General features: G+C 37.8%; 1 protein-coding gene across 2 annotated transcripts in view; it reads right to left on the reverse strand.

Moving 5' to 3' along the window:
• Positions 1 to 2970: 2970 nt before the first annotated feature.
• NDUFAF6 (NADH:ubiquinone oxidoreductase complex assembly factor 6) overlaps positions 2971 to 23715 on the reverse strand; it is a 36858-nt gene continuing 16113 nt past the window's right edge. For both annotated transcript variants that reach the window (XM_072410890.1, XM_072410892.1), the window contains exons 7-9: positions 13086 to 13187; positions 3618 to 3674; positions 2971 to 3112 (exon numbers count right to left, since the gene is read on the reverse strand). In XM_072410890.1, the coding sequence (XP_072266991.1) occupies positions 2984 to 3112; positions 3618 to 3674; positions 13086 to 13187 (288 nt within the window). In that variant the 3' untranslated portion in view covers positions 2971 to 2983. The remainder of the gene's footprint in view (positions 3113 to 3617; positions 3675 to 13085; positions 13188 to 23715) is intronic.

The raw sequence follows: 23715 nt of genomic DNA on the forward strand, positions 1-23715 counted from the left end.
AAGGAAGTACATGACTGCAGGGGAAGGATCTGTATATACTGCAGCTTTGCATTCCCTAGATTTAGTGGTTGTGTACATTTTCCTTGTTTAGTTAGGTCTTGTAGTGGTGCCTTGTATTTGACAAAAGATTGATGATTTTATGGCCTGAGATCTCAGTGCAATGTATTATGTCATTGGTTTTACATATACTTTACATAAACCTTACCATTACCCCTTAATCTAACCTTTAAAAAACTTTGTATACAAATACAGTATATATCCCCTACTCCTTTAGGTTAAATAGAAATATAGACCGATCTCAATTCTATGCACCAATGAGCAGGTGTGATTACAAGCTCCAAAGATATGATTGAGAGAGAGAAATTGGGCTCATAACATTGATCATAACAATATTATTACTACACAGTATTTAAATAGTGCCAACATATTACGCATCGCTTTAAAAAAGTCCATATTCATGTCACTAGCTGTCCTCAAAGCAGCTCACAATGTACCATAGTAATATGTCATAACCACAGTCTGGGGTAAATTTTGGGAGGAAGACAATTAACCTGTGTGTTTTTGGAATTGGGGAGGAAACCCACACAAACATAGGGAGAACCTGCAAACTCCATGCAGATAGTGTCCTGGCCGAGATTTGAACCTGGGACCCAGCGCTGCAAAGACCAGAGTGCTAACCCCTGAGCCACAGTGTTGCGGAGACATTCTAGTCTCTGATACACTGCAAGCCGGCTATTGAGGGGCAGTATTTGTTTTCGACCTTACATTCTCTCCACTGTTGTGCACAACTGCACTTTCTTGCCAAAGCAGCTAGAGCTGGTAAAAAGCAGTAAAGCGAAGATGATGGGGCCTGGGCCCTGTCAGTGGAGGGGGATACCCGATTTTCTTGCTTGATGCAATCAGTTGCTAAGGACATAGCAAATGTAAGCCTTGACATTCCATAAGTACCATAAACATAAATGCCAAATCAAGTGCTGATTAGTAAAGCCTGTTCTGACAGCAGCACAGTAGTATAAAGGATTATAGCCCAGCGTACGTCATTGTACACAATACAGATGTCCTAACTTGGGGCAAGTTGAGCAGTAATGAGGTGGAATCTCAGTCAGACTGTTTCACAATCTAGTGCTGTAGAAAACATGGGAAACCATCTAATAAATCAAAAACCAAATAATGGATTTGTTTTATTTTTACTTTCTGCATCTTTTTAAGAAATGCAATTTACAATTTATGGCCTTATGGTGCTAATGCTGTGATATCACAAGAGACTTCAGGGCTTCCTGCAGTTACCCAGAGGCACCAACCCCCTACCCTTCCCTTTACTATTGGACAGAAGGTAGGCTGTCGGCATGGCAGAATCCTGCAAGTTCACCACCCCCTTGACATGTGGATGCCTGCCTTGGGGCTAGTGGAGCAATAATGAATTAGGTATATTTGAATCACAATCTGTTTCCTGGCAAAGTATTGAACAGCCTGATTCCTTTTAATTTTTTATTTTTTTTTTCAATAACAATGTTGTTTATAAAGGGTGCAGGCACTGTATTTGTCAACCTCATATACACCTGTAGACCATACACTCATATACACTGTAGACCATACATAAAGATGTAGACCATACATAAAGATATTAACATATGACTATGGTAGGGAAATAGGATTGTGAGCCCCTTTGATGGACAGTTAGTAAAATTACTATGGACTTTGTACATTGCTGCGTGATGTCGGCGCTATATAAATACTGTGTAATAATAAATAAATTTCCTTTGTAGGGTCCATGAATGTCCCAAAAGAACACACCATGAAGACAGATCCAGAGCTGGCTGATTTCAACTTCACAGCTCCACTACTCTTACTGTAAAGAAGCAGTTCTGCAAGGGGTTAGCAAAGGACAGTTGTCCTTGGCTGCAGGATCATAAGTAATTAGCTTGGCTCTACAAATTGACAGTGCCTGGAAACTGTCATTGTACAGCAAATTCAGAAGCTGGAAGTCATCGTCTGGCCCAATCAGCATTGTTATACATGTCAATGAGAGGTATAGTAACGTTGGATCGGAACTCAGATTAGTAAAATTCAAGGTTCCGATCCAAGCAGTCGGCACCAGCAGCACTTTTCGGGAGGAATGATCTCTCAATTAAAACAGAGTTCGAGCAAAGCCATCTCTCTCACTCTACTTGAACTTAGATTTAATAGTTGGGCAAGTGCTCATTCCATCCAACTAGTGCTGCTGGTGCCGGGTTTCCAGAACTCTGGAATCTTTTTTTTGGTTTATACTCAAGTTTGTACAAATACAAAATCTTCTGAAGATGAAGAGAAGCTCCCCACCCACAGACACTGTCAGGGGATGAAGGCGAAGGTAGGGGTCTGACTTTTCACAAAAGGGAAGGGGGAGGGGGGTAAATGATTTTTGCCCACTTCTTTGGCAAGCCTGATGCCACAGGACCTTTGATGGATGTTTTAATAAAGCCAACATATTAGTTAATAATTGCAATGAAAACAATTCACATGGTATAGATTTCATCTTCAGGTACCTGCATGACCATTCAGATGTTCTCCAGAGATCACAGAAGCCTTTAAAGAATAATGCACTCATTTATGTAAATGAAGATTCGCTTTTGTGATTTTAAGCTCTGACCCGACCATATCATAACTCACTGATGGTTGATGAGGGCATCCATCCCTGTGACTGCATTGGTTTTCCTGACTCACTTTACAGGTTATTTAAAGGTACATTCAGTTCCCTATTTACATTCTAAGTGGCAGTTTAGTAGATATATTAGGCTCCGGGACTAGTTTAAAGCTTAAGGGACATAATATAATTTAATACTGCTGAATACTTTAGGCACAGCACAATCTGTGCTCTAATGCAAGAGACTGCATAATCCCTAAAAGCCAGAGCGAAAAGCTCCCCGTTACCATATTAAAAAAAAAAAAAAATCATTAAGTTTAGGCCACAGGAATGAACACAAGGAAGCATATTTTCTACATTTTAATAATTTTTTCTCCAGGACTGGATATATAAAGACAACGGAAGCCAGGGGTCTCTCCTTTGTAAGCTAGGGTGGAAGATATTGAAGTCTGCTTTACGGAGTTTTTTCAGATAACTGTCCAAGGGAACCTGGAAAACAAATGCCATTTTAATTAAATTGCATCAGTATAACAAGGTTCCAGACTTAAAGTGAACCTATTTTCCCAAAAGCTCAATGTGAAAAGGTACACTAATTATAATATTAACAAATTTAAAAAATATATATATCACACACAAACACACAACCACTGATCCAATCTCAAGAGAATCAGTGACCCTTCCATTTATGGCTGTTGGTGTCATACTTCCAAGCAACCAGGGACATGAATGCGCCAAGACACTAGCCATTACTGAATATTAATTGGTGTGTTGTGAGGGAGAAGAAATAGATGCTAGCAAAGCAACATTGGTATTTTAGGCTGGGCAAAGAACGGGTTCAGAAAGGTTTTATCTCAGCATGTGCACAATGAATTGCAGTTCACTAATAAGTTACTACCATAGCAATACTCTCGTTTGGAGGTGTTCTTGAAATCTCTACTAGCAGACCACTGATGACTAAATAACAGCGAGTTCTATTACATTACCGTTACCTTACCGTTATATTAAAGGCAGGAAATGCTTCTCCATTAACCTTCTTCTGGAAAGACCGAGCCTGAATAGCAAAGCAAAAAATACTTCATATTAGTATTAGTCTTCTACTGTTGTATCTGTTGCTGAACTGACTAATAATATAGTCATAACAAAACTATGACTTCCCAAATGATTAATATTGTTCCAAGCACAGAGATATATTTTACAAAACTCTAATCTTTTACTTGGAAATCTACAGCCTTGTACCCTCTGGTTGTACTGGCAAACTCCTACTTACCGAGCCTCAGTTTAGTGGCAAGCAGTACCGTATAGAGATGAGTGGGACCTGTGTTACTTAATAGACTTCAAGGTAATAGTTTTATGGTCTTGTCCATTGAGGGGCATGGGAATTTCTTCACTCTCAGGATGTCCAAAACTAGTCATGATGTTAGAGGGAGGGCACAAAAAAAACCCTTGACATGTCCAAGGTAAACTGCCTGGAGAAAATGACCGCAAAAGCTAGATCAAATAGGGACTACCTCAACAACATAGAAGATTTAGGAATATAAGCCTATGAAATACACACTATGTAAATGCATAATGGGGGCCATTCTGGAGAAGGACTTTAAACATCATATAAGATATGGGGTCAGTCATCTCACCGCAGAGATAAAAAGCAGAAGGAAACTGCTTATTACTATTTTCCGCATTTATATCTGTCCCTCAAAGGGGCTCACAAACTAATATCCCTACCATAGTCATGTCTTTAATACAGGTCAATATTTTTTGGCAAAGCCAATAAACCTAACTTCATGTTTTTGGAATGTGGGTGGAAACCCAAACAAACACAGGGAGAATGTGGAAATGCCGTGCAGATAGTGTCCTGGCCGAGATTCAAACCTGGGACCCAGCGCTGCAAAGACAAAAGTGCTAACCACGGAACCACTGCACTGCCCATTTTGAAGGTAGATATCAAAAGAGTTCATACTAAGGATGCCAGTTTAAAAAACACTTTTATTGTTCCCCAAACAAAAAAATTTGAGAAGGATTCTTTTTGCAGAAGGGACAGGCAATGTAATCCGAAAATCTCACCTTGGTATCATCTCTTACCTCTCAAGCCCCCCTATTGGCTCAGATTGTAGGACCAAGCCTAACAGTCAATATTTGCATAAAAATTTAACTGCCTACATGTCTGCATCTAATTTCATGTTCATGTGCAGTTTTGACTGGAGGCATTTTTATTTTATGCTCTGTTTGACGTTATCACGTTTGTAACAAGTTTACCTAGAAGCAATTTTCATTTCTAGTTTTGGAATGCTAAATATTGAATAATAACACAGCTAAAAAAAAAAACATTTTTTTCACTTGGCAAGGATTCTTTTAATATATTCAGTGTATTTCAGGTCTGCTGAATCCATAAATAACATCAGTTTCATTAAATTGGTTTTAGTTCTTGTGATACAGGAATTAGAATAGACGATTTTACCAACAATAAATGTTAACACAGCATAATATTATCAATCTTCGTTTACTTCGATGTTTTGCATTATATAATAAATGTAGCATTATTTTCATGAAACTTTCATTTGCCTTCTTTTTATTCATACATTTTCTTTATTTTACAGAAATATGAGTTTAAGAAGAAGAGTTTAAGAGGTTAAGAAGTTGTTTAAATGACCCTAATGTATTTTGCTATATTTTTTATGAATAATCTCAGCAAAAGCAGAGAAGAAACATTATAGAATTTGTAAAACAAGCATATCTTGCATATTTTGGTATTAAACCGGGGGATCAAGATAAGTAGTGGGCTCCCCATATGGTATGCAAAACTTGTGTAGGGTGTCTACGTCAGTGGAAAAATGGAAAACTGAAAAGTTTGAAACTTGGTGTACCTATGGTACATCGAGAGCCCAAAAATCATCATAAGGATTGTTATTTATGTGCTGTGAATGTAAAAGGTTTCAATCGTTACAAGGAAACAAGTGGGAGTACCCTGATTTGGAATCAGCAAGACGACCTGTGCCGCATGCTGCTGATGTTCCCATACCAGTGTTAAGTAGACTCCCTGACATTCCTGTATCCAACATGGAGGATATACAGGGTTTGCAGTGTAATCCAGGAGTTAGCAGTGGAAGTTATATGAAGGAAGTGTTTCATCAAACCAGCAGTTCTCCCAAGAAGAGCTCAATGATTTATTACGTGACCTAAGTCTGTCAAAACAAGCATCTGAACTTTTAGCATCCAGGCTAAACGAAAAGAACTGTCTAAAGACTGGAAATCTAAATAACGGTTTATAGGACAAGATGGGTGACACTCCGACCATATTTCAGTGAAGATGGAGACTTTGTGTACTGTTGTAACATCCCTGACTACTATCCGATCTGGGAGAACCAGAATACAGAGCAGAAGATTGGCGGCTTTTCATAGACAGTTCCACTCACGGTTTCAAATCTGTTTTACTGCATAATGGCAACTCCAATTGGTCTCTCAACAAAACCTAAAAAATATAACAATATCAAAATGGTCTTACAAAAGCTTTTCTATCATGAACACTAATGGTCCATATTTTTTGATTTAAAACTTCCTACTTGGACAGCAAAGTGGATACACAAAGTACCCATGTTTCATCTGCTTGTGGGATAGTAGAGCAAAGCAGGATCAGTAGAAAAAAAGTGGCATGGCCTCCAAGGGAAACATGAAAAAAGGTGCAGTGAACAACATATCCGAGCCAATCGTTGACAAAGAAAAAATCATTCTCTCTCCACTACACATAAAGTTTGGATCAATGAAGCAATTTGTTACAGCTCTGAACAAAGACAGTGATTGTTTCAAATACATTTGTAGATTCTACCCCGGATTGAGTACTGAAAAATTAAAAGCAGGAATCTTTGATGGATCCCAGATTCAAAAACCGATAATTGATTCAAATTTCACAAGTTACATGACTGATACTGAAGCTTCCCTGAAGCTATGTCATGGTTGTCAAGAACTTCTTAGGTAACCATAAAGCACAAAATTATAAAGAACTGGTACAAAACTTGCTCTTACACTTTAAAAATTTGGGTGCTACTTTGAGCATAAAGGTTCACTATCTTCATAGCCATTTGCAAAACTTTCTAGGAAACCTTGGAGATTGGAAGAAAGGTATCAGGGTAGATGGGACAGACACATGATGGCAGACTATTGCTGGAGCCTTCAACATGATTGTCCTGATCATCAGCATATAAGGAAATATGATTAGTTATGTAAATATACTGAATATAAAATTTACTGACATTAAGTATTTCAAAAATTGAATTTTGTTTACAAAAGGCATATGGTTTCATGTTTCATTAGTTTTCAATGAGGGTATTATTGAGGTCATTATTTCAAAAACTAGAGCCAATCTAGCAAAACCAATACCATATTTGTAATCTGTGCTTTAAACATAACCTAAAATGACTTTAATCTGTTTGGCAAGAAAATGTTTGTTGACCAGTATAATAGAGTACTGGGTGTTGCTAAAAACAAGCTTTTAGGAAATCTGCTACATGCTTTGCAAGTTTTAACCAACCTTGCCTGGGTGTTTGCAGATACCTTAAATTTGCTTTTCAAATGCATGCAAAGATACCGGTAATTGCTTTTTTATGGGTAAAAATATAAGGGTGCCAGACAGGCCCATTATACGGTGTACATGACCCTAAAGCAAGATTTGTCAGGAGAAGGACCGATGATGACAGCATCACAGCAAAAATGTGTTATCTTTCCTATTTCAGCAAGACTTCATCTAAAAATTAAATGCCAGACAAACTCTGATACACTGCCTGCAGGAATAATTTTCCTGTTCACATTTTCTATAATGTAATGTACATTGTTGTCTACAGTTTTTGTCAAACGCCTGAAATCTCAGAATGACATGGACTGTAGTCTGGTTTTACAGATCATTCATGAAAAACGTCATGCTTTCTTTATTATTTTTGATTAATGAATATGTGACCATACTGTACATATTGTAATTTGAAAGGCTGTTTTTAGTTTACGGTGCTTTTACTAAAAAAAATTTAAGAAAACTGTAAACTAAAAAATTGTTCACTCTGTCACACTCATTAGCGTGATAATTGTATATCATCACCCATAAAAATCTAAATCACTGCATGTGGGAACTAGCTCTCACTGTCTGCACTACTAACCAAGTGTTACATGATTTAAAATAATAGGGTAAAATACTTGAAATTGAGAAAATCCATGTTTATACTCTATACCAACGAAAGGACATTCTGGTTAGCATTGCGGGAAAGTGGTTCTTCTCGTTTATTCTCGTTCATATCAACTATGTAACTAAATCTTTGTTCCCAGTGTTTTATCCAAAACCGAGGTATTCCATGTCCTCTTCCCCCATCCCCCATAATTTCCTCTGATTTTACATCTCAATCCCATATTATTGTTTCCCCCTGACCCCTGTTCAGTTTTTGATGTGCCTCAGTTATCCGGCATCCACAGGGAATGGCCGAAACAGGATAGGAGTAGTTTCCAGATAACTGAGGTCTCCTTTTCTCAGCCATTCAGCACTAGACTTGAATGGGAAGCCTTGTCCCCATTCACCTCTAGTGCTGAATGGCTGAGAAAAGGGAAACCCTGATGATGCTTGAGCCGGGTTTCCCTTTTCTCAGCCAATCACAAAGCGGAGCAATCAGGGGAGCTCTGATATGCTGACAGCTCTGCATTCTTGATTGCTCTTGCATCCCTAATGGAGCTGGGGTGTGCGTTGCCAATCAGCACTAGACTTGAATGGGGAGACTTGTCCCCATTCACCTCTAGTGCTGAATGGCTAAGAAAAGGGAAACCCTAATGACGGCTCAAGCGTCATCAAGGTTTCCCTTTCCTCAGCCAATCACGGAGCGGATCAATCAGCGGAGCTATGCCGATTGCCCGGCTTTCTTCATTGCCGTAAAACCCTGATTATCTGGAACTCAGATCTCAGATAACCGGCCGGTTATCTGAGTTTTCCAGTTATCAGAGTTCCAGATAACCGGGGTTCTACTGTATATGTATGGATATTTTTCTATGTTTGTTATTTGTATGTCCTCAAGATGTAAACTTCAATAATGATTGAAACAAAAAATGTAAATCACTGGAAAAGTCAAGCTATTATACTTACATCCAAGCCCCCTATGTCTCAAGCTTTCACTACATTCAAACAATACAACCTCCACCTGCCTCGTTCTGACAGGGAGACTTCCATTCACTCCTTGCTCACTTTAGTTAAGACCAAAGCAAGTGTTCTCATTGTAAGATTTTTTGTTCTGTTGACAACACAAATTTTTGCATTTTTCCTCACTTTTTGTCTTGGTGACTGTGATCTCCGAGCAAATACAGAAACATAAGTAAAGGCTTGGATTAAAAAAAAGAAATTATAAGGCTCTCTAGGTATAAGCAACTATTAATGCAGTACAGTTAGGTCCATAAATATTTGGACAGAGACAACTTTTTTCTAATTTTAGTTCTGTACATTACCACAATTAATTTTAAATGAAACAACTCAGGTGCAGTTGAACTGCAGACTTTCAGCTTTAATTCAGTGGGTTGAACAAAAAGATTGCATAACAAGTTGAGGAACTAAAGGCCTTTTTTTACACAATCACTTCATTTCAGGGGCTCAAAAGTAATTGGACAAATTAAAAAACTGAAAATAAAATGTTTTTTTCTAATATCTGGTTGAAAACCCTTTGCTGGCAATGACAGCCTGTAGTCTTGAACTCATAGACATCACCAGATGCTGGGTTTCCTCCTTTTTAATGCTCTGCCAGGCCTTTACTGCAGCGGCTTTCAGTTGCTGTTTGTGGGCCTTTCTGTCTGAAGTTTAGTCTTCAACAAGTGAAATGCATGCTCAATTGGGTTCAGATCAAGTGACTGACTTGGCGATTCAAGAATATTCCACTTCTTTGCTTTAATAAACTCCTGGGTTGCTTTGGCTGTATATGTATGATTTGGGTCTCTGTCCATCTGTATTATGAAATGCCTCCCAATCAATTTGACTGCATTTAGCTGGATTTGAGCAGACAGTATGTCTCTGAACACCTCAGAAATCATTCGGCTGCTTCTGTCCTGTGTCACATTATGGATAAACACTAGTGTCCCAGTGCCATGGCAGCCATGCACGCCCAAGTCATCACACTGCCTCTGCCATGTTTTACAGATGATGTGGTATGCTTATAAGCTGTTCCACGCCTTCTCCATACTTTTTTCTTGCCATCATTCTGGTAAAGGTTCTTGGTTTCATCTGTCCAAAGAATGTTTTTCCAGAACTGTGCTTGCTTTTTTTAGATTTTTTTTAGCAAAGTCCAATCTAGTCTTTCTATTCTTGAGGCTTATGAGTGGCTTGCACCTTGCAGTGCACCCTCTGTATTTACTTTCATGCAGTCTTCTCTTTATGGTAGACTTGGATATCGATACGCCTACTTCCTGGAGAGTGTTGTTCAACAGTTGGCTGTTGTGAAGGGGTTTCTCTTCACCATGGAAATGATTCTGCGATCATCCACCACTGTTGTCTTCCGTGGACGTCCAGGTATTTTGGCGTTGCTAAGTTCACCAGTGCTTTGTTTCTTTCTCATGATGTACCAAATTGTAGATTTTGCCGCGTTTGTTTTTGCAGCGTAAGGATGGCTTGTTTCACCTGCATGGAGAGCTCCTTTGACCGCATGTTGTCTGTTCACAGCAAAATCTTCCACTTACAAGCACCCCCCTCTCCCTCAAATCAACTCCAGGCCTTTTATCTGCTTAATTGATAAAGACATAAAGACATAACATAAGGAATTGCCCACACCAGCCCATGAAATGGCCTTTGAGTCAATTGTCCAATTTCTTTTGGGCCCCTGAAATTAAGTGATTCTGTAAAAAAAAAAAAGCTTTAGTTCCTCACATTTTTATTCAATCTTTTTGTTCAACCCACTGAATTAAAGCTGAAAGTCTGCAGTTCAACTGCATCTGAGTTGTTTCATTTAAAATTAAAGTGTCCAAATATTTATGAACCTAACTGTACACATTTTAACAAGACTAAATCTGTATGTTTTTTTAAGGCATATTGAAGATATAAACATATATGGCCATGTTAGGGTACAACAGCTAATATACCTGGAATATGAGGCATTCATAGGCACCAGAGTTTGTACTCTCAGTCATTTGTATCTCTAACAAGGTACAAAAACATCAGTGGTCACATTGGGCAATAACTTTAAGAGCTTTAAGTTAGGATGGGGGAGATACTTCTCTGATGCTTTGCATGTTGTTATTAATATTTACATTTGTCTTAATAAAAAAAGGCAAACCTCTGAAAACTGAAATATGGGAACTGCCACTGCTCCTTTGGTTTTTAAATGTGCCATCTCCAGGTCTGTCATCCCTATCCTAATTTTTACCACCTAGTAGACTATGGATCTAGAACAAGCATTCAGCCACTGGGATTTTAGGGAATCAATATTGAGGCAGGACCAGGATAATAACTTTCAAACATGGATAGGAAATATTGAGACATCTCCAGAGGGCACAAACAAAATATTTGTTTTCATTATCTAAGAGTTAACACTTCCCACAATATCATATTTCTATCTGTGCCCTTCTGTTCCATTTTCAACCATACTACTATTATCTTGCCACAGGGACAGAAGTGTGAGAAATGTTTTAAAAAAAGGGTCACAGGTAAAATAAAAACTTGTTTAAAGATGTAAGTTTTAGCTCTGTGAAAACTATTGTATTTTTGCAGTGCGACTTCATTTTATTAGGAACTTCAAACATCAGAAGGCGGAATTTGCCGTTAGTATCTGCCGTGGGCCGAGTGAAGCGAGTAATACTACATCAAATATGGATTTACATATTTCCAATACAGAATGCAAGCTGTTCATGTTCTCTTTCAATGAGTTGCTGAATTATTTTTAATGGCTTGAATGCAGAACCTTTAGATGTTATTTGATAGTAAAACATGACTGTGGGCACTTAACAGAATGTAAAAGCCATTATCAGTTATATGAAGTATCCCTGCAAAGTAAATACACTCCCATCTAGGCAATATATGGCAACATATATTATAATACAGACATTGAGCTGAAGAGATAATAGATAAGCTTAGCAGCCATGCATCTGTTCTTCACAGCTACTTCGATAAGAATGTACTCTGCTACTATACTACAGTGTGTACAATGGATTAAATGTATATTATAAAAGTCTAAAAAGAGTCATGTATATTGTATTTTTCTATGTAACAAAAAACAGGAACCTTCTCTAGTACGTGAAGGTATGCACATAGGTGGTACATTAGTGTCACCCATTCTACAGCTAAATAGGCCAAACTGTAATTAATAAAACTAAACCCTTGCTCCTCCTGTATCACTGTCTGTATTGGTCTGTCATTTGCAATCCCTATTTAATGTACAGCGCTGCGTAATATGTTGGCGCTATATAAATCCTGTTTAATAATAATAATTTAATAATACATTAATATGTGTTAAAAGTGTGCACTCATTCTTCTACTTTGCTCTAGTAAAAGAATATTTACTGGTAAATCTCTGAATATGTGCTTTAAATATTGCAAGTATAGTAAGCTTAAAGATGAACTGTGGAAAAATGACCAAAAAAATTAAAAAAGCAACTGGCAAAGGACCAGTCACCTTTACTGCCCACTGGTTCCCTGCAGCTAATGTTTTTACATACTTTTGACTTACAATGATTTGTTGTACTATCTGTGTGTGATAATCTGGTGCCAAGAAGCAGAAGAGGTTCAGAAGGTACAGATCCACAGAATATTTAAAACAAGAGGTGCAAGATCAACATACTGGATGTCCTCAGGTAAATATTCCTCTCATGTGAGAAGCACAGCACTGAAATCCCCAAATCTCACTATCGTCGTTAAACTATCAGAGGGTGTAGTGCCTCAAAAACTGTCAGTGTTGTTTTCTTTTCCTACAAATTGGCTAATGTCATTGTGATCCTAAAGCTGAAACAGGTTCTGACTTACCAGCCAGTTATAATTTATTACATCCACATAACCATTAGATATGTACACATTTGTCTGACATGGAATGGCAGGTATAACAAGAATATGAATACAAAACATGTGTCACATCAAAGACTTCCCTGTAAATGTTACAAAAATAACTGAAAACGCACCGAGATTTACAGTTTATAGGAAAATTAGTTTTTCTCAATGCTCTGAAATTGCAAACCCTAATTTGTATCATAAGGGGAAAAAAATGTGCATGCAAAATTTTGATTCATGTAATATTGTGTGCCTTGGATGTCGCTCTTGGCTTCAACATCTTTAAAAGCACAGCCCAGCTTTAACAGACATTCACAGGCCTTCCTAGCATGACACCATGCTCCTATACTATTATTATTCTTACTTGTTGGAAATAGCTATTTTTATTCATGTGGTCAGGCAATGATCGACAAAAGTAGCAAAAAAATGAATGAGTAAAGATTTCTGCTGGCAATCCTTTTCTCATGAAAGAAAAGATAAACTTACGTGTTCTAGGTGTATGTGGGCCTGACTGGCAATATCGAATATAACATCTTTGACATTTCTCTCCTGGCTTCCTCTAATGAAATCCTCCTGTGAAGCCCCGTGCTGCAGAAAAGGAAAAAATAAAGAAACACATAAATAAAAACAAACACGTAGATCCAGCAGGGATTAGAGGACAAACAGCACACCTGAGAAGTCTCATATTAGCCTGAAATAGAGAAGATGAAGATAGGTTCCTGCCCGATTCCACAACTGCAGGCACGGTAGCCACACGCAGGTTCACATAGTTCATGTGGAAAGGACACCATCACCAATTACTATGTAATAAAACACGCTGGCCAGGTAGTTTCTACAATAAAGTGCATTAGTAGTTAACAGTACAGTACTGACAAATGTGATCAATTATTACAACATGGAAAATTCCCAACCTGGCTAAAACCAATATACAATGGTTATCTGCCTTACCAAAATAAAGCATCAAATGTCCCTCCAAAATACCTAAATAATACATACAGGTTTCCTTTAAAGACCAATTCCACACAGGTTCTTTAGACTTGATGTTACATTTACAATGGATTCTTATGCCTCTTGAAAAGACACAAAACAGTCACCAAATGAGGGATATGTAATTATTATTATTATTATTATTATTAAAAAACAGGATTTATAAAGGGCCAACATATTACGCAGCGCTGTACAATAAATAGGTGTTCTAAAGTATGTTGCCAACCCTCTAAATGATTGGGTTCAGGTACCACCCATTGCCGCCCTTATTTATTTCCTATTGAGCTGCCGCAGGAACACACTACAAGAAGCATGAGCAAGCGGCAATTGCACCAAAACCTTTCTGCAAGTGTGAATCTGGCCTTATTATTATTTTTTCAGCATTTTGACTTGTATATTCAAATCCTATTGCCAGTTTGCTAAAACAACAAATAAATAACAGTCATGATAGCAAACAGCTTCCATTAAAAAATTGTAAATTGTTTCTATGAACCACATTCCCACTGTTTGAATTTAGACCATTAAAAAAAAAGTTCTCCTAAGAGAAAAGTTGTAATACTGGATTTCAACAGCATATGTCACTGTAGATAATATGCAGAAATAACCAATTCTGTGTAAAATTCCTGTTAAAGCAAATTGTACCAAGGTTTTTTCTGCCTTCCTCTGGATCAGTCTCCATAGGATTTTATATCTGGGATATGTTTATTTCCCTAGTGGTTGGACTTGATAGACTTTTTTCAACCTGACCTACTATGTAACTATGTAATATGTTTGTGCTATATAAATATTGTTTAATAATATTAATGCTCTCCACGGTTCTGTGCTTAAGGCCAGATTTAGGACTTTACCTAATGGATTTGCATTTATTGTACCCATACTTCGCCCTAGACTGATATCAGATATTACAAACTATAAGCAAATCTGAACTGCTGGAAAGTAGGATTAATGGAGGAGATCACATCAATTCCACCAGAAATGTACAATACTTTCTAAGCACACTTTGCAGTTCATATCATATCTGAATCAAACCTGCACATTACCATCTGACAAAACAAAGAGAAATCCAATTTTTCTTGCTGGAAATCCTATTATATGTTTATTGTGCTGGAACAGAAGTAATATTTGCAGCTTTAAGGTTACTTTTTTATTGACTTAAAAGGTTGACAGAGCTTAACAAATAGGAAAAAAATGTATTTACGATAAAAAGGCATTTTGTAGCACTAATAGTAAACTCTGAACTCGAAGAAAACATAACATATCGTTAAAGCTAGGTACTGTCCCTGAATATCAGGATATTTACCACCAATTTCAAAATGCTTAGGGAATTTGTATTAACCCCTAAAACAGAATTGGATGAATAAACCTTCCAGCCTATGGAGACTCATAAAAGAATATCGAGGCTGTCTTCTAAGACTGTGTTAAATATTTGTCTCTGGAAAGGATCTTTCACATTCCTTTCCAATGACAAAGGACTGAATGATGCATGAACGAGCGCTGTACATACAGCGTGGGGGAAGAATGACGGAGCGGCACCCAGCTGCGCACACTCCTTTTCACCTCCATTATGATCGTTTGCCATTAGTGGATTCGCCATGGTGGATCTATGAACGACGAGCACTGTACACATCAGATTCTCGTTCGATATCAGCCAAGGCAATTGTCAGACGAGAATCATCTGACGTGTGTACGTAGCCTAAGAATGATGGATGCCTGGCTGTGTCTGACTTTCTTATCGTCTGACCGCAGGCCTGGAACAAGCCTGTGCATACGAGTGTTAGAATTCTTAAATGTTAGAATTCTCCATACTTGTTTTAGGTCAGCGACCCAGAAGGCACTGAATACAAAGCAACTGACACTTTCAAAAAGAGCAGTCAGCAAAAGCAGCCTATCATAGGTTAAGTGTTTATGAGCATGTAGACTAAAATGCATATATATAATATTTTAAACTTATTTATATAGCGCGATCACCTTGTCTACTATAGTGCGCATCCATTCACTGTTAATATAGATATGTTCAACAATATTATTATTATTACAAAGAATTTATATAGCACCAACATATTATGCAGCACTTTGTCACTGTTCCAGTCATGTCACCAGCTGTCCCTCAAAGGTGCTCACAATCTAATGTCCCTACCATAGTCATATGTCATTAATACAGTTTAGGGTCAGGTTTTTTTTTTTGGGGGGGGGGGAAATTAACCTAACAGGAAACACACACAAACACAGAGAGAACTTGCAAACTCCATGCAGATAGTGTTCTGGCCGACATTTGAACCTATTACCTAGCGCTGCAAAGGCCAGAATACTAACCTCTGAGCCACTGTGCTGCAAAAAAAAGTATAATGCAGTTATGTGTTTAAGTAGAACTATTACAGGAAGTCTAAAAGCCCTTCTCACACCTCCGATTGTTGTCATCCAAGATGAATGAGTGAAAATGAGTGAAAATCTGACACGTGTACAACAGTCCCCTAAAATCGTTCATCAGTCCACCAAAGCAGTTTGATGAAAGATCAATCAGGAATGACCGCTGTTCACACCCATGAAGGAGAGCTCAGGGCCGGAGGGGACATGTAGCTTTTGTTATGTCTGTATGGGGCTTAAAGGAGAGAAGAGTGTAAACGCTAGGTGGGGTGACAAATCTGGAGCAGGTTCTTTGACAGCTGTTCGGGGGGCAGATGTGCATACATGTCAGGATCAATATTATGACAAATGGTATTCTTGTTTGAAGCAACACATTTTATGAACACATTTAGAGGGCTCCATGCTTGAAGTGTTGCAGCAGAAAGTCTCAAAGGAGAGGTAAGGTATGGGAGAAGTCTTGGATACGAGAGTATGAGGATGTGATTAGGGTAGAGGATAGAAGAGTTTGGTGTACAGAGCGCAGGCAGCAATTACACAGATATGTGGAAGTCAGTGACTGTAATTGAGTTGTGATTGTTCTTAGCCTGAACTGGATTCTCTGGGGTATTGGCAATCAGTGAATAGATTAGCAGACGGGCAAGCATCAGAGAAGCGGGAGAAGAATTGAATGAGGCAAGCACCAGTTCATTAAGGATTGGAGTGGTGCCATTCTGTTGGCTTTTCAGAAGTGTTAGAATGCGACATAAAGTTCCCTAAATGGCTGTTTCTTTTTGTTTTTGAAGGAAAAGGAAAACATTAAAAGACTCTTTCTGTACTTGTAAAGTGTGCTTTGTAAAGTGCATGTCCTAAATGCTAAGTTAACTTGAATTGAGTTAAATAGAAGTGTTTAGCAGGTTTTGTAGGTTGCAACCCCTATCAAAAGTTGTGAACAAGATCAAAATTAACAGAAAGTGATGCAAAATCCCTGTGTGTACCAGAACATTAAAAGGTCAAAGAAAGAACAAGGATTTCCTTTGTAAAGCATTGGGAATGCTTTATGGATACACAGAGAACCCATTCTTTACAAAAGGGTGAATGAGTGTATATTTATGTAAAAATCTTTATGTAGTCTTGTATAGAACAGGGAAGGGCTATAACTCCTATCAGGTTAATATTGCTGTCTGCATCTCACTAGAATGATTTCTTCACTTACTGTTGCCTACAATTTAGGGAAATCTCTCCAGAAAGAACAAAATTTTCATCCCAAAGATTTGCCCTCAGAATAGGTGTCTCTAGTGGGAAATTTTCCTCACCTAATGCTCCAATGACAATTCAAAGGTCTATTTGTAAAACAGTGAATCTGACAATTAAATAAAACTTCCCTGATGGAGAATCATTGGCTGCATAAACACATGGATCTAGAAGATTCTCTAGTAATGTTATACTTAATTTCTAATACTCAAAAGACACTCTATAGTCCCAGTTCCCCAACCTGCGTTGCCTTCTTGGGTCTCTGGAAACATTTGTCTGTGTTTTGGTTGTTACTAATTAAAATAATAATTCTACTGGCTTATATTTCTAGAATGGTTTGAGTTATTTGTTTTACATTTTGATGCACTTCATTGTTTTTATAAAAAATATTTTATAATAAATTTTGCTGAGAAAAATATCAAATGTGGAACCGGTAATTTTCAAGTCAGCTCTAGGAATCAAACAATAAAGCTTTGATTTGAAAAACTAAATCAAGAAAACAGTAGATAGGCAAGTTAGAGGGTAAAGTTTAAATATACAGCATGTAAGTATATAAGTTGAAACATGGTCTTGTTCCAAGCATGAACTGCACATGTGCACTTGCTGAGTCGTTACATTCCGTAGTGGAGTTTTATCTGTTCAATTTGAGCAAATCTAAAAGAATCTTTAAAAACAGTCTCCCCCTGGTATTCAAGCATACTGACATATAATTGAAGCACTGTAAATAAAATATCAACAGAAGAACCCAAATGTAGCATACAAACAGAGCGGCCAAAATTAATCTTCAGATTTTCCATGTTATTACTGACATCTGGGTGCTGATTAAATTATATTCAGCAATGTAAAGCTCTCAGACAGGGCTGGAAAACCATACAATTCTTTTTCTAATCAAAAAATAATAATGAGACCACAGCATCACTGATTTCCCTTTGCTTACATTCATTATTAATCATTCAATCTTTCAAGTTTGGCCATGTGTTAAAAGCGATCCAGTATGTAAATCAGGAGTTCGGACTTGAGTTGCAGCATGCGTTGTTTAGGTTTGTTATTTAGAAAGCAATAAAGCTAGAGACAGCAAGGCAACCAGCATTTTTGGAGTGAATCTCTGTATTCTTTAAATTCAATGTTTTTTTTGTTGATTCACTAAGCAAATCAGGAGGATTATCCTTCTTTGATCCTACACTGAACAATCCACTGACTGGCATGCCTAAGGAGGAGAGGCATGGCAAGGCCCCATTATAAAAAAATCTGTAGCTGGGCCAGGTGACTAAAAATGAACAGTAATGGGAATCAATCTGTATGGGTGGCCCAGAGGTTCATGCATAGGTTACTAGGAGTTCCTTGAGCAATTTGTGCCTCTCAGGTCAGTTTAATTGACACTGATGATTTTTGACTATTTATAAGAATGACATTCTTCCCACTGGCCAGCAATGTGAAAGGCATTCTTCCCACTGACCACCACACTAATGTACTGTGAGCTGTGGGTATAATAATCATAGCAGGGGTTCCCCCATGTTAAAAAGGTCTAGAAAGGCTTAGGTGGCCACACAGGTGATCACAAGGTAGTTGATCTAGTGGCTTTACCAGCTGGTGGCTCCACCAGAACAAAATTTTTCTAGATGAATCAGAAAGCTAAGGCTGTGTTGCTTCATCAAGCATACAAGGGAAGGGAGACAATTATTGCTCATGGCTGAGGTGTACTTTGAACTGTTCTACCGATTCTCTTTTGGGAAGCTTGCAACGTCATTATCAGTGCAACAGTTTTCGCCATTATATTTATTCTTGGCCACAGCCCACCCCTAATTATTATTTTCTCTTCATTGCATCCAAACACTGTGTTGGCCAATGACTTCTCCCACTTAGTCTTGCTTGAAAAGATCCATAATTCAAAATAAACGTTTGTCATCGATTTTTTTAGACCAACACATCTTAGATGAACAAAGTGTTTTATTACCAATAACCAAGCATCCTTTCATCTGAACGCGAGAACAGGTAACTTACCATGCTCGTCAACTAACAGGAAATTAGGTATATACAGCTAAATATTTCTTTGGGACTAATTTATTAAAGCTCCCCAAAGATAGAGAAGATGGATTATCATGGGAGAACCTGGGTTTGCAAATGTTTTCAACCCTGGACAAGATACTTTTTAGGTTTGCTGGATCACTCAGGACTTCCATGATAACCTTTCTTCCCCAGTTTTAGAGAGCTTTAATAAATCAGGCCCATTATATAGGAAAAGTGACTTATTGAACATTTGTCTCAGAATTCACTTTTCAGACAAGGGTTTGAACATTTTCCTACCTTGAATAGTACGCTTTTGCCATTACCCTTTCTCTCTTTTTGTAGACACACAGGTACCTTTGATCTGCAGTGATAAATAAGACTCATGGTTTGCCTTTCTCTAGTTTCACACTGAAAAGAACATATAACAAAGGCTCACATTGACTCAGTCCATTTAAAAAAACAACTCGGTGCCTTAGACATGGACTGGATGTTTATTACTATCCATAATAGGCTGGAGTTGGATCATTAATAACTGGGAAATGGCCAGAGAGGGAAGACGATGACTGAAGGAAACAAATGGACTGGCAACAGGGATAACAAAGCTGTCATTACTAAAGAAGGGCAAACCCAGAGGTAATTCTGCCATAATTTTTATGTATAATAGAAACGCTCAAACATTGTTATTAAGATCTGCTGACCCCTGGCCATGAGCCTTTAACATGCTCATTACGTTTTATGTTAAACCCAATCCCTTCATAACTATATCTGGTTGTTTTTCAGTAAGCAGATGACGCTTTAAAATCAACAAACAGGTGACACATTTTTATTCTATACTCAAACACTCTCCTGAAAAAAATGATCTAAGCTGTCCTTGACCTTTCCGACCATAAATCCTGCCTGGTTTTCTCCTAGCTCCTTACCTTTATATGGTTTTAGATGTGCAGCTATAAGAGGAGTTAGAATTTTATAAGTGGAGCTTATCTGGGATATAATATACCTCTACAGATTTTTATTCCAGGGGATATATCTCCTCTAGGCACTGAGAGTAAAAACTTTTATTTATTTTTCAATTGATAGCATAAAGGCAACATGCTGTAGGTAGAATAACAAACTATAAAGAATAATACATTTGCATATTTTTTGTTATGCTAAATGTCTTTCAGCTCTTCCTAATATCACCTGGACCCAGAGCCTTTATACATAAACCAAAGCTAAACCAATGGGAGGATTTTTAAATCTGCCACCCTTCACACCAACCAGCAAATCATTTCTGGTTGGGAGCCTGAATAAAATAAAATAAATACTTGGGTTTCTTACTGTGATTCTTACTATGATGCCTTTATTCTTTTACTGTCTAAGACTAGTCCATGACAGCCTGGGCTCAGAAGGGGCCAGCTAAATAATGCTGGCTGTCACACTCAGGATTTCTAGCAGCAGATAACTAGCAATCAGGCAGAAACTTCTGAATTGAAAGTATTATAACATAAAAACAGTCTTTGGTATGTTTTTTTATGAATGGGCCATTTGGTTTTATATTATGCTTTAGGCTAGAGTTTTAAATTATGCATACACATTGGCAGACACCTTGCCTGTGATCTTTTTCTTTTAAAGCGGACCTTAACTCCAAATTTTTACTTTACGTAGGTTAGACAAGCCTTTTATATAAAGTAAAAATGTTGCTGGAGCCCTTTCGTTAATAAAAAAAAATTGCTAGATACTGGGACGATGCAGGACCCAAACGCAGAAACCTCCCAATGGACCGATAGATCTGGGGGATTAAAGTTGTGTGTTTTTTTTATTTGGGTTTAGTTCCGCTTTAACTTATGTTGACTTCACCGCTTTTGCAGCAACGCTGGTTTATTGAGCCTCAGACTACAGGCAAACTACTAAACGCAAGATTAAATACTCATAAGGGAGAGTTCCCTCCTGCTAAAATGTTTTTTCTTATTCATGCAGTCCCAACATTTAAGCAGACCCCCTACACTACAAAGCCTGGATGTTAAAATACGAGTTCAGTATTCTTTGTTTCACAAAATCATACTAGCCCAAAGTAATTGGCTTCCTCACAAAAAAATTGACATTAGACTGTATTAAAGACATAGGACTATAATAGAGACATTAGATTGTGAGCCCCTTTGAGGGACAGCTAGTCACATGACTATGTACAGCGCTGTGTAATATTTTGGCGCTATATTAATACTGTGTAATAATATTATTAATAATAATAGCCCACCTCTCTAACCTATTTAGGTCCATATTTTCTTCTTTCAATGGCCAGGATCTCTTGTGGCGTCTGCAGCCTAGTTGGTAAAATCGTGTGCTGGGCTGCAAGGAACCACACACTAACCTGGCATTGACTTTACCAGGAAATTGCTCCTACAATATGGGCACCTTCAAATGAAGACTGTAAGGCTAGAGAGAGGACGGTATTAATTTGTGTCCTTTATATCTACCTTGAGTTCCGCTTCAAAATCAAAGCCATTTTTTACAAATTGCATCAATATAATAAAATGTATAAAAGAGGCTTTGTTACAGAGATTTCAACATTTGATTCTGAGGACTTTTCACATTTAGTTTAATGAGAGAAGCTACATAAGAAATCAGCAGTAGCGTGATTAAATAGTAATCTTCCATGAACACACAATGCTGCAGTTTACCAATAAAGCAGTACGTGTTGATGAATAATCCCATCCCTTACACAGACTTGAATGAAGAAGGAGATTACTCATTTACAAGATTTTTTTTGGGATCAAACTAAGCGAGTGATTCATACGAACAATCAGCAAAACAAAAAAGAGGGTATGAATTACTAATGGATGTGGGGAAGCTTCTGTCAGTCAAATATTTAGTAGCTAAAAAATCCATATTCTACAAATGGAAAGTGTGGAAATCCTACAATGCCATTAAGCAGCATAGTTGGCTAAGTGGTTAGCACTCTTGCATTTGCAGTGCTAGGTCCCAGGTTCGAATCTCAGCCAGGACGCTATCTGCATGGAGTTTGCAGGTTCTCCCCGTGTTTGGCGGGATTTCCTCCGGTTACTCCGGGTTTTTTCCCACATCTCAAAAACATGCAGTTAACTTGATCGGCTTTCCCTCAAAAATATGGTCCTTAGACTAAGTTTATAACATATGACTATGACAATAGATTATGAGCCTCTTTGAGAGACAGTTAGTAATATGACAATGGACTTAGTAAAGCACTGCGTAATATGTCAGCGCTATATAAATACTGTGTAATAATAAAAAAGAACCTCTGAGTGAATTCTAATTTTACTTTGTTGTTGTAACTTTCTTCATTGTCACCTTTTGCTCCAGCTTACCAGTTTTGTACACATTGTACTCCAGTGTTCTCCCAAGCCCCTTTTAGCTGGGCGCATCACCTGGCACTTTTCAGTAATCACCTGGCTGTTTTTGAGAGGTTACTGAAAAGCTGGGTTACAATACAGGGGCTGCCACCCACCTACAGCTTCTTCCCACAAATTCTAGGGAAAATACTACACTTCTTTATTTTATGCCCATATAATATAGCCTCTTGTAAGTATTTCTTTGTATTTGTTTCCTCTTTAAAATTAAATAAAGTTTGGTAGATCCAGGGATGCAATTAAGGATGCACAAACTCCAAAGAGTCACAAACTCCAATTAGGCACTTTAAAGTTGCTGATGGTTCAAAATATGATCGAGTTGTTGGACTGTAACGTGTACAGACAGTTTAAGCAGTTGTGATGTCTGGCTTATTGAGATAAATTTCAATCTTGTACACACTTCACCTTTATCCCAGCACACATGAATGATCCAATCACAGCAATGTCACTTGAGCTAGGTAATGCTACATTGGTTTTCTCCAAGGCAGAGGTATTCGTATTTCATTTTTGGCTTCAGAGGGTAAAGGAGGATGAAGATTTGTTTAATTAGAAAATGTCCTTGCCTACCTGTCCATCATCTCTGGATGGGCCTGATTTATTAAAGCTCTCCAAGGCTGGAGAGGATACACTTTTATCAATAAAGCTGGGTGATCCAGCAAACCTGGAACGGATCTGGTCCAGGATTGAAAGCATTTGCTAACAATTAACAAAAGACTTTCTAGGTTTGCTGGATTACCCAGCTTCACTGATGAAAGTGTATCCTCTCCAGCCTTGGAGAGCTTTATTAAATCAGCCCCAAAGCTGGAGTCTTTTCTGTAAGACTGATTGCAAACTTTCAGGCAGTGTGCACCAAACTATTGTAAAGACAGATCAAAGGTAAATACAAGAGCTTAACCAAAAAATGATATAAAGAATTTATGAATACCTTCTTTCTTTCTGAGTACTTTAGATAATTTAAAATAACTTTAAAATCATTTAATTTGAGTTTAGATAATTTAATCGGGTTTATCCAGGTATACCATAGGTTTCTTTAGGTTTACTGCAATCCAACTGAAAATACAGTTATTACAAAAATATGGGTGGTCATTTCATTACTGTGGATAAGAATTTGCAAAAGCACAACTGGAAACTGTAAAAAAAGTCTCAACTTAAAATCCATTAGTTGA

The sequence above is a fragment of the Pyxicephalus adspersus genome, chromosome 5 (genome assembly GCF_032062135.1).
Source record: "Pyxicephalus adspersus chromosome 5, UCB_Pads_2.0, whole genome shotgun sequence".
Classification (NCBI taxonomy): Eukaryota; Metazoa; Chordata; class Amphibia; order Anura; family Pyxicephalidae; genus Pyxicephalus; species Pyxicephalus adspersus.